Source organism: Pan troglodytes, chromosome 23 (genome assembly GCF_028858775.2).
Source record: "Pan troglodytes isolate AG18354 chromosome 23, NHGRI_mPanTro3-v2.0_pri, whole genome shotgun sequence".
In the NCBI taxonomy this organism is placed as follows: domain Eukaryota; kingdom Metazoa; phylum Chordata; class Mammalia; order Primates; family Hominidae; genus Pan; species Pan troglodytes.
Window position 1 is genome coordinate 43,700,934 of NC_086016.1, and position 12,311 is coordinate 43,713,244.

Here is a 12,311-nt window from a genome sequence, read left to right on the forward strand (position 1 = left end):
GTTCAGCTAGCAAAGCAAAAATGTGATTTGCAAAGTCCAGTCTTAGTCTTCCAAGGCAGATTACAGGGTGGGTTCTGGAGCTCAAAGACAATAGTGTAATAACTGGTTTGATCCATTCCTTTGGCTACTTGGTGTCCAAACACCCTTCTCCACATATTTGAACTCCCATAGAACAAAAACAACTTGTTTTTTTACCTAACAAGATGTAACTATCCTTCATTCATATACTTCATACAGACTAAGCCATTGTCAATTTGTCCCCAACATAAGGAGGTTAGTAATTTATTTTTAAATTCAATCACAGTCCTATATGAATATTCTGTTACCGAAAGACTAAATTTTAAAGCTAACCTCCACCAAAACTTGTACAAACAATAAGGAAAAAAGGAGAGAGAAGAAAACAGTTAATATACAGAAATATATTACAATCTTCATTTTCATAACTGGTCAAAACGATATAGTTAATATTTATAATTTCCTTCTTAATGGTGTTTGTTCTATGTATCCTTTGCCTTCAACGAGGGTCTCAACTGGTCAGGGTTTTTACATGGTAGGGTGACTCACACCTTCATTCCTGAAAGGTCTGAATCTTTTTTTTTTTTCCAAGCCAAACTGTATCCAGCTTTATTAAAGATACTTTCCATAAACAGTCATGGTATTTCAGGCAGGACATGGGCAGTCGTTAACAGTATACAACAACTTTCAAACTCCCGTCTTCAATGGATACCAAAAATCGGAAAGCCACTATAAAACCCAATGAAGTCTTCATCTGATGCTCTGAACAGGAAAAGTTTAGAGTGAGGGTTGACATTTCACATTTAGCATGTTGTTTAACAACTTTAAACAAGCCGACCCTGACTTTCAGGAAGTGAAATGAAAATGGCAGAATTTATCTGAAGATCCACAATCTAAAAATGGAGGCACTGTTCTTTTGACAGATGCCATCTCAGTGGCATCACTGGAAAGTCTAGATTGCCTGACACACTGGTAACCAATGAATAGGGGTCAGGTCCCAACAGATGTCTGGGTCTTAAGGGAGTTAAGTCTATGCTGAAAGGTAGAGAGGGAGAAGAGGACATAAAAACGAATTTGTTTTTCCATACCACAAGGCTTTTGTGCCAAAGTGGCCACGTGTGTCAAAGTCAGGGAATCCCTCCTCCTGGGAGCCAAGAGGAAGTCTCTCACAACTAGAAGGGAAAGATGTTTCCCCACATCAGTCCAGCTGTGAAGACATTCTATTAGTGACATATGCCCCTTCCCCAAAATATAACAGTGAAGTGTTCTGTGTGCTAACAACATAGCTTAAAAAAATTCTGCATTTTTATAAAACTTGATAAAAAATAGTATTTCAAACTGTACAGTCACCAGAAGTACACAGTTACCAAAAATGTACACACTTCACTTGGCATCTCCAGCACCTTCAGCTTTCTGTGCCTGGTCTGTTTTGGCATCTCCATTTTCTGCAGGGTATTCCCTTCCTTGCCAGCATCCACTTTTCCCTTTTTCCCTTTGGGTACCTTCTCTTCTTTGCAGGGGCCTTTTTAGGCTTGGGCTCTGGCTTTGGAGGAGCAGATTTTGCAGACAACCTTGTGGATCTTCTCTGTGGTTTGTCCTTCACTTTGGCTTTATCTCCTTTAGCATCACCTTCAGCCTTTGTCTTGGGCATGGTGGCAGCAGCGACGGCGGCGGGATGTAGGTGCTGTGCATGGGATGCAGTGGCACACGGGCTTTGGTCGGTCCAGGGGTTGTTCTTGCCTCTTCTTCTGAAAGGTCTGAATCTTCAGTGGCTCTTCCTTTTTTTTTGGTTGCTGATGTTTTTCATTAACTTTTACTATTGAATGTGAGACTAGTAAGAAGAGCCCCAGAGAATACCTGGTTCCAGACATAGTCCTCCTTGCCATTATTGTTAGTGGCAACTGAGTTTCCCCTGGATATTGGGATCAGTCATTCCAGGTAGTAGAATAATCCCTTATTTGTCTATTGGTTGAATGACATGAGGCCTCAAAATGGCCAGATGATAGTCACAACTTCTAATTCAATGAAACCATTGTGTGACCTCTCATGGAAGCATTCTTTCCTTAGGAGCTAAGATCTTTAGCAGAGCCCAAAGTTGCAGGATAGGATATGTTGTGGGCTAAATTTATATGTACCCCCCACCCCCGGCAAATTTATATGTTGAAGCCCTAACTCTCAGAACCTCTGAATGTGAGTGTCTTTGGGGATAGGGCCTTTAAAAAGTTGATTAAGCTAAAATGAGGCAATTAGGATGGACCCTAATCCAATCTGACTAGTATCCTTATAAGAAGAGCAAATTTGAACACACACACAGAGACACCAGGGGTGTGTATGCACCAAGCAAAGACCATGTGAGGGCAAGTGAGAAGGTAGCCATCTGCAAGCCAGGAAGAGAGGCCTCAGAAGAAACCCAATCTGCTGACACTTTGATCTTGGGCTTTCAACCTCAAGAACTGTGAGAAAATTTCTGTTTTTTAAGCCATCCAGTCTGTGGTATTTTATTATGGAAGCCCTAGTGAGCTATTATAGGATACAAAAATTCTGCAAGTGGGTTAGTAAGTGTAATAGGGAAATGACTCCCACTTTACCCCCTTGATTCTCTGACCCATGTATTCTACTGTGGGTAAGACAGCACCGAATGTTGATCACCACATCAAAATATATACCACATGGAAGATAGAACCCTATCCTTTCAGAGTGGTGTCTTTCAGATGGTGGAATAACTGAGTCTTCAGAGGCCATTCCACATTCTGTTAGGTCAGGTGGTTCCAGCTGATAGAGTATGGGATAAGAGCAGTGAATTTTATGGGTGTGATCCCATTGCCTCACTTCTTTTGTGAAATGAGTTCCTTAATCCAAGTGATGTTGTGCAGAATACCATGATATTGAATAAGCCATTCAATGTGTTTTCTGCCAAATGTGTTTTTGGCAGAAGTATCATGGTTTGGGAAGGCAAGTCTGTATTCAGAATACATGTTTATTCCAGTGAGGACAAATCTCTGCCTCTCCATTTGCTGTTGGCAGGTTAGGCACTCAGTCATAGCAGTAATCAATTTAGCCTTGACAAGGGAAAGTCCGTGTTGTTGAGCCCAGCGCATAGCCTCCAGCTCTGCCACCATAGCCAACTTGTACATGGATCCATTGAATAAGCACTTGATGGCGAGGGAAAGAGGTGGATTAGCATTCACAAAATGTGCCATTTTGACTACCTGGTTACTGAGAATCTCTTCTTTAATAGATGTTCTTTAGGGAGCATTCACACAAGAGACAAGTGTCTTCCCACTTTATGCTCCCTCTGAAAGGTCTATCTTCTTCTCCAGGCCTCATTGTCACCAATATTTCTTTTTTTTTCTTTTTTTGAGACAGAATCTCACTCTGTTGCCCAGGCTGGAGTGCAGTGGCGCGATCTCGGCTCACTGCAAGCTCCACCTCCTGGGTTCACGCCATTCTCCTGCCTCAGCCTCCCGAGTAGCTGGGACTATAGGCGCCCGCCATTGCGCCCGGCTAATTTTTTTGTATTTTTAGTAGAGACGGTTTCACCGTGTTAACCAGGATGGTCTCAATTTCTTGACCTCATGATCCGTTCTGACCCCCCGGGGGATTTTCCTTCATCATTTTCCTTCTAGGCCACCCTTGAGTGGGGCTACAATCCTGCAGCCATCCACTTCTGGTTGGTATCAGCATGGCTTGCAGAACCATCAGACCTCAGGAACTTCACCCAGGTGGAAAGCACTAGAGGAAGACTAAGGGTGAGGGGTGAAGGACTTGCTCCTTCCTCATGGTTCCTGTTTGCTTTCTTCCTGCTTCTTGTTTCTGTGCGTGTTCGCCTAGAATGCTTCTTGAACCTCCAGTGACAGAACCTTCCCACAGCAGCTGCTGAATTTAGTTTGCAGCTTTTCCAACCTTACAGAATCTCTCCTCAAAGCCACCAGCAGAAGTACCACAAATGATTGTAGAGAAGGGTGGGTTTGGAGCTAAGAGATAATGTTGTAATAATTTGCTATAGGAACTTGCCTATAATTCTTTTTTTTAGTATATATAAAGGAGCAAACTGAGGAAAGAAATAGTAGAGATAATATAAAATAGCAGTTTTTGGCCAGGCACAGTGGCTCACACCTATAGTCCCTGGGAGGCCAAGGCGGGCGGATCACCTGAGGTTAGGAGTTCGAGACCAGCCTGGCCAACATGTAGAAACCCCGTCTCTACTAAAAGTACAAAAAATTAGCCAGGCGTGGTGGGCGGGTACCTGTAATCCCAGCTACTCGGGAGGCTGAGGCAGGAGAATCACTTGAACCCAGGAGGCAGAAGTTGCAGTGAGGCGAGATCATGCCAGTGCACTCCAGCCTGGGCAACAAGAGTAAAACTCCGGCTCAAAAAAAAAAAAAAAAAGCATTGTGTTTTTTTTGTTTGTTTTTTTGATACGGAGTCTCACTCTGTTGCCCAGGCTGGAGTGCAGTGGCGCGATCTCGGCTCACTGCAAGCTCCACCTCCTGGGTTCACGCCATTCTCCTGCCTCAGTCTCCCAAGTAGCTGGGACTACAGGCGCCCACCACCACGCCTGGCTAATTTTTTTGTATTTTTAGTAGAGATGGGGTTTCACCGTGTTAGCCAGGATGGTCTTGATCTCCTGACCTCGTGATCCACCCGCCTTGGCCTCCCAAAGTGCTGGGATTACAGGCGTGAGCCACTGCGCCCGGCTCAAAAGCAGTTTTCAAACCTGGCTTCACAATAGACTTACCTGGAGAACTTTAGAAATACAGTAGAATTTTATATTTAGAAAAATATTTTAAAGTATAAAACATTTAAATATATTTAAGTATATTTAAATAGAAATACGTGTGTGTGTGTGTGTGTGTGTGGAGCAATATATATATATATTCACATTAAACAAAACAATATATTGGGCTTTTCCCTTAGACATTCAATTGGTCTGGGGTGGGACTTGGGTATTAGTTTTGTTTGTTTGTTTGTTTGTTTTTTTTGAGATGGAGTCTCGCTCTGTTGCCCAGGCTGGAGTGCAGTGGCATGATCTCGGCTCACTACAATCTCCACCTCCCAGATTCATGCCATTCTCCTGCCTCAGCCTCCTGAGTAGCTGGGACCACAGATGCCTGCCACCATACCTGGCTAATTTTTTTGTATTTTTAGCAGAGATGGGGTTTCACCGTGTTAGTCAGGATGGTCTCCATCTCCTGACCTCATGATCTGCCTATCTCGGCCTCCCAAAGCGCTGGGATTACATGCGTGAGCCACCGCTTCCGGCTGGGCATTAGAATTTTTTTAAAGCTTCCTAGGTGAGTCTAATGTGCAGCCTGAGTTGAGAACCACTGATATAAAACAAAGAAGGCCAGGCATGGTGACTCACACCTATTATCCCAGCACTTTGGGAGACAGGCAGGAGGACTGCTGAAGCCCAGGCATTTGAGATTACCCTGGGCAGTACAGACCCTGTCCCTACAAAAAAATTAAAAAATTAGCCAGGCATAGTGGCATGTACCTGTAGTCCCAGCTGCTTGAGAGCCTGAGTGGGAGGATTGCTTGAGCCCAGGAGTTCAAGGCTGCAGTGAGCTATGATCACACCACTGCACTTTAGCCTGGATGACCCTGTCTCTAAACAAAGCAAAAGCAAAATCAAAAGAAAAAAAAAAAAAGAAGCCAGAACTCCTTTAGTTTAGATGTGCACACATAGTTGTTTTTTTGTTTTGTTTTGTTTTGTTTTTGAGACAGAGTTTTTGCTCTTGTTGCCCATGCTGGAGTGCAATGGCACGATCTTGGCTCACTACAACCTCCGCCTCCCGGGTTCAAGCAATTCTCCTGCCTCAGCCTCCCGAGTAGCTGGGATTACAGGCCTGCACCTCCATGTCTGGCTAATTTTGTTTTTCTAGTAGAGATGAGGTTTCTCCATGTTGGTCAGGCTGGTCTCAAATTCCTCACCTCAGGTGATCCGCCTGCCTCGGCCTCCCAAAGTGCTGGGATTACAGACGTGAGCCACTGTGCCTGGCCTGTGCACACATAGTTAAATGGAAGAAATAGAAAATAATAATACCAATTAGCCCAGGCAAATCACTACCCTGCACTGATTGAGTAGAAGGGCCATGGAAGGTGGACTCTGGGTTGGGGGTGCCTCCTGGTTAGTAATACTGTTGTGTCTGTTCAGTCCTTATTCAGATCACAACGCACCTGAAGCTGGAGCAGACTATCCATTGCCTGCTGGATGAGTGCCACAAAGAGGTCAGTAAATAGCTATGGGTTCTTGAGTCTCTCAGAATCCTCAGATGTCAGAGCTGGGTCAACCCTTCTTTGAACAAATGAGAGATTGAAGTCCAGGGAGGAAAAGGAGCTTTCCTGAGGTCACCGAGTTGGTGGCAGAGTCAGAGCTAAGGCCTGGGTCCACTGATCATGCTCCAGTGTTCTTTACAGCTTTCTTCTTTCCCCTTTCAATCTCCCAAATGTTACCTCCATGCAATGAAGTGCCATCTTTCTGGCATAATCATCCCATGGTTCATTTTCCGTGACTTCCTAATTATAATACAGATTTCCTTGATGAAGTTGTCAAGGAAATATGTTCTCTATGTCTTGTTTTGGTGGTTTTATTTAATTTTGAATTGTATACATTACTTAGTACTGAAGGTGTTTGGTTCTATCAGCTTACTTTGTACTGAAGGCATTTGCTTCTATCTGAGTAAGCATTGAGTGGATATGGTATGTTTAATCTGCTTTCTTCAGTGTAGTCAAAGAAATTAGTTAGCCAGGCACGATGGCTCACACCTGTAATCCCAGCACTTTGGGAGGCTGAGGTGGGTGGATCACTTGAGGTCAGGAGTTCGAGGTCAGCCTGGCCATTATGGTGAAACCCCGTCTCTACTAAAAATACAAAAAAAAAAAAAAAAATTAACTGGGCGTGGTGGTGCATGCAAGTAATCCCAGCTACAGGGGAGGGTGAGGCAGGGGAATTGCATGAACCCAGGAGGTGGAGTTTGCAGTGAGCTGAGATCGCACCACTGCACCCCAGCCTGGGTGACAAAGCAAGACTCCATCTAAAAAAAAAAAATCAGTTAAAGAGCAGCTTTTGTGTTGTATTTAAGACTGAGGAATAATATCAGAATAACTTTTTATTTAATTTGCAGAAGGAAGACAAATGTTTATCTTGTTAAAACCATCAAGAACATTTCATTATAAATTATATTTCAATTATATCATAGTTATTTTACATATGATTAATATGTCAGATTGAATTTATAATTATATATATCAGTGCTTATGATTATGATGAGATGATGCCACTTAACATTTATTGAGCACCTTCTATGGGCTAGGGATTGTATGAGGTGGTTTATATGTAATATCTCATTCAGCCCTATCAACAACCCTATAAAGCTGTTACTATTATTATTTCCCACCAGAGTTAAGAATCTTGCCAAAAGTGGTATGACTAGCTAGTCAATAGAAAAGGTAAAATATGGACTATTGACTCTCCCTGTAAAGCATGAAGCATAGTGCCTGGTATACAGAGAATGTTCAGTAATAGGAGCTATAATAACTATGATAACAATAATTTTTTTTTTTTTTTTGAGACGGAGTCTTTCACTGTTTCCCAGGCTGGAGTGCAGTGGCGCAATCTCGGCTCACTGCAAGCTCCGCCTCCCGGGTTCACGCCATTCTCCTGCCTCAGCCTCCCGAGTAGCTGGGACTACAGGCACCTCCCACCACACCCGGCTAATTTTTTGTACTTTTAGTAGAGACGGGGTTTCACCGTGTTAGCCAGGATGGTCTCGATCTCCTGACCTCGTGATCTGCCCGCCTCGGCCTCCCAAAGTGCTGGGATTACAGCGTGAGCTACCACGCCTGGCCAACAATAATTTTCTTTTTTTGCATCGAGTCAGTGTTCTGTCTTTATGACATTTCAAACTTTTGTCCCCCAACTTCTGGTTCTATGGAGGCAAAATATGTAGATTTTAATTCAGTTTAACAAACATGCACTGAGCTAGGTACTGAGGACTCTGAGAGGACTCAATCCCTTTCCTCTGGGAGTTCCCAGTCCAATGGGGGAGCTGGACACTAAGCTAAAAAAGCTGATTGCTGACTGTGGTGAGAGACACATGCAATACAGGCATTGGTGTGGGTAGGGCAAGATCAGTTTTGGTGGAAGATCTGTCCTGATCCTAATTGACAGAATGGAGCATATTCACTTTCTGTAGCTGTGTAACATGCCCTCCATGCGAGGCAGCCTGGCCACCCTGACCCTTCTTGGCAAGTTGGTGGATGCCATCCCTGCTCTGGCAGACGAGCTTGTAATGGAGCATGGTGAGTGACCTGTGGGAGGAGCTGCCACTACCCTTTTACCTGCTTTTATCATACTGCCATTTGGGTGTCCCATTCACTCTGTACACCTGGGAAGTCATTACTTTCCTGCTTTAGCCTTCAGTTTCCCCATCTACAAAATGTACCGTATGTTGGTCAATTTGAAAAAGGTCAGTTTTTTGACTCTATTCTTGGACTATTTCCATTCATTCTTTTTTTTTTTTTTTTTTTTTTTTTTGAGATGGAGTCTTGCTCTTGTTGCCCAGGCTGGAGTGCAATGGCGCAATCTCGACTCACTGCAACCTCCACCTCCCGGGTTCAAGCGATTCTCCTACCTCAGCCTCCCGAGTAGCTGGGATTACAGGCATGTGCCACCACGCTGGACTAATTTTGTATTTTTAGTAGAGACGGGGTTTCTCCATGTTGGTCAGGCTGGTCTCGATCTCCCAACCTCAGGTGATCCGCCTGCCTCAGCCTCCCAAAGTGCTGGGATTACAGGCGTGAGCCACCACGCTGGCCTTCCATTCATTCTTTTTTTTTTTTTTTTTTCCCTGAGACGAGTCTTGCTCTGTTGCCCAGGCTGGAGTGCAGTGGCGCGATCTTGGCTCACTGCAAGCTCTGCCTCCCGGGTTCACGCCATTCTACTGCCTCAGCCTCCCGAGTAGCTTGGACTACAGGCGCCTGCCACCACGCCTGGCTAATTTTTTGTATTTTTAGTAGAGACGGAGTTTCACCATGTTAGCCAGGATGGTCTCTATCTCCTGACCTGCTGTTGGACCCGCCTCAGTCTCCCAAAGTGCTGGGATTACAGGTGTGAGCCACCACGCCCGGCTCCATTCATTCTTTAACACAAATTAATTAAGTACCTACTATGAACCTTCCTTTTGGATGGAAGGAGGAATTCCGGAATATAGAAGCACTTTTTTCTGTCAGCGAAATGCAAATAAATATCTCCCAGAGGATTTACCACAGGGTAAATAACTTCTTTAAGTTGGTTTCCCCTTTTTAAAAAAATTAATAATAATAATAATAATTTTTTGAGACAGAACCGGGCTAGAGCGCAGTGGCATGATCTTGGCTTACTGCAATCTCTGCCTCCCAGGTTCAAGTGATTTTCCTGCTTCAGCCTCCTGAGTAGCTGGCATTATAGGCGTCCGCCACAACACCAGGCTAATTTTTGTATTTTTAGTAGAGGTGGGGTTTCGCCATGTTGGCCAGACTGGTCTCGAACTCCTGACTTCAAGTGATCTGCCCTTCTCGGCCTCCCAAAGTGGTGGGATAACAGCCATGAGGCACCATGCCCAGCCTAATTATTATTATTTTTTAGAGACCAGATCTCACTATGTAGAGCAGGTTGGTCTCAACGTGCTGGTCTCAAGTGATCCTCCCACCTTGGCCTCCCAAAGTGCTGAGATTTCAGGAATGAGCCACCGCACCTGGCTTTCTTTTTCTTTTTTCTTTTCTTTCTTTTTTTTTTTTTTTTTGAGTTGGAGTCTCGCTCTGTTGCCTAGGCTGGAGTGTGGTGGCATGATCTCGGCTCACTGCAACCTCTGCCTCGTGGGTTTCAGCGGTTCTCCTGCCTCAGCTTCTCAAGTAGCTGGGATTACAGGTGTGTGCCAGCATGCCCGGCTAATTTTTGTATTTTTAGTAGATGCTGGGTCTCGTCTTGTTGGCCAGGCTGGTCTCGAACTCCTGACCTTAGGTGATCCTTCCGCCTTGGCCTTCCCAAGTGCTGGGATTACAGGTGTGAGTCACTGTGCCCAGTTTGGTTTTGCCTTTAGATTAAGCATGCAGAAAGCATTTTTTGTGGGAGATTATAGGGACTTACCATTACTACCCTGTTAGGAATAATAGATTGGAGTTTCATATAGCAGTTGACATTGTGAAATTTCCCTTGGCTCCTTGGTTGTTTTCTGGACAGGCAACCTGATGGAGCATCTGTTGAGAGGCTTAGTATACCCCAGTGAGGGCATACAAGCTTCTGTCTGTTACCTTTATGGGAAGCTATACTCCTCACCAGTGGCAGCTGAGATGCTTTCAGGACACTTCCGGGAGAAGCTTTTTCCCCTCTTCCTTTCCATCCTGGATGGTGCCCAGACAAAGGAGCTGCAGATTAACTGCTTGGGTAAGACATGAGGCTGGAGAAAAAAGGGAGAATACATTTTTGACATTTTGCTAGAAGACTTGAGATATTGGGTTCTCTAGTAGTGGGGAAGTTTGCTGTTTTGCAAAAGGTAGAAGCCACAAGGCTTGAGAGATAAGAGGCACACTGTGTGAAAGATGCCTAGAGTTGGTATGACATCTTAAGAATGTTGCCTTTGGAGGAAAATAGGAAGGAAAGTGGGACAGCAATTTTTTCTGCCTTTACTGCCTGCCCTGGTGCATCCTGTATTTGCTGGCAAGTTAATCTTTACATTGTATAGCTCACATCCTGTCACTTTCTTAAGTCAGAAATTCTTCCATGGTTCCCTCTGGCCTCCAGGGTAAAGCCTAGGTGTCTTAGTGCATTTTATGCTGCTATAACAGGATACCACAGACTAGGTAATTTATAATGAAAAACTTACTGGTTCAGAAATTTATTGGTTTGCAGTTCTGGAACCTAGGAAGTCCAAGATCAAGAGGCTGGCAGTTAGTGAAACCCCTCTTGCTCTGTCATCCCATAGTGGAAGGGCAAAGAGAGGGCAAGAGAAAAAGCTAGAGGGGACTGAACTTGTCCTTTTTTTTCTTTTTTCTTTTGTTTTAGAGACAGAGCCTTGCTCTGTTGCCCAGCTTGAGTCCAGTGGTGCGTTCTCAGCTCACTGCAACCTCTACCTCCCGGGTTCAAGTGATTCTTTTTTTTTTTTTTTTTTTTTGAGACTGAGTCTCACACTGTTGCCCAGGCCGGACTGCAGTGGCGCGATCTTGGCTCACTGCAAGCTCCGCCTCCCAGGTTCACACCATTCTCCTGCCTCAGCCTCCCAAGTAGCTGGGACTACAGGCGCCTGCCACCATGCCCAGCTAATTTTTTGTATTTTTAGGAGAGACGGGGTTTCACCGTGTTAGACAGGATGGTCTCGATCTCCTGACCTCGTGATCCGCCCGCCTCGGCTCCCAAAGTGCTGGGATTACAGGCGTGAGCCACCACGCCCGGCCGGTTCAAGTGATTCTTATGCCTCAGCCTCCTGAGTAGCTGGCATTACAGGCACCCACCATCACATCCGGCCAAGTTTTATATTTTTAGTGGAAACGGGGTTTCACCATGTTGCCCAGGCTGGTCTCGAACTCCTGATTTCAGGTGATCCGCCCACCTTGCCCTCCCCAAGTGCTGGGATTAAAGGCGCAAGCCACTGTGCCTGGCCTGAACTTGTCCTTTTATGAGGAGCCTACTCTCATGATAACAAACCCACTCCCATGGTGATGGCATTAATTCATTCATGAGGGTCCAAACCCAAACCCCAAAGTCATGACCCAAACACCACCCGTAGGTCCCAGCTCCCGATACCGCTGCATTGGGGATTCAGTTTCCAACACATGAACTTTGGGGAACACATTCAAACCATGGCACTAGGTTTCTCTGCTTGTTACTTGAGGCTCTTTAGAAGCCCCAACATACCCTTTTAACGTCCTCTCCTGCTATTTTTTTACATAAATACATAAGGTCTATCAACTGTTCTAAGCAGGGAGATTTCTTATTTTGGGCAGAACAGATGGGCACTGTAATTGGTGCCTGGTTGAGGGCCTGTTCTCAGGTAGAAGCTGTAGAGAAAAGCATAGTCTATGGGTGACAGCAGCTTCTTTTCAAAATTTGGATCAGGAGCTGTGTTATGAATGACCTAGCCATACATAGTGAGCATTCGTTCTATAGCAGGCCCTGTGCTGGGCTCTGAGGTCACAGAGATGATCAAATCCAAGCTTTATCTTAGGGGAGCTCACAGGCCAGTGTAGAAGACACACATGGACAACTAGAGTCTAGTGTGATGAGTGCCATCTTGGAGGTGCACAGCAGAGGGTAGGAG

At 44.9% G+C, this 12,311-nt stretch overlaps 1 protein-coding gene across 30 annotated transcripts in view; it reads left to right on the top strand.

The window, feature by feature from the left end:
* MEI1 (meiotic double-stranded break formation protein 1) overlaps positions 1-12,311 on the top strand; it is a 99,263-nt gene that overhangs the window by 8,397 nt on the left and 78,555 nt on the right. For 26 of the 30 annotated variants that reach the window (XM_063807932.1, XM_063807934.1, XM_063807945.1 and 23 more), the window contains exons 4-6: positions 6,173-6,246; positions 8,214-8,319; positions 10,238-10,441. In XM_063807932.1, coding sequence (XP_063664002.1) covers positions 6,173-6,246; positions 8,214-8,319; positions 10,238-10,441 — 384 coding nt within the window. The remainder of the gene's footprint in view (positions 1-6,172; positions 6,247-8,213; positions 8,320-10,237; positions 10,442-12,311) is intronic. The other 4 variants (XM_063807946.1, XM_063807950.1, XM_063807948.1 and 1 more) reach the window with 1 other exon arrangement.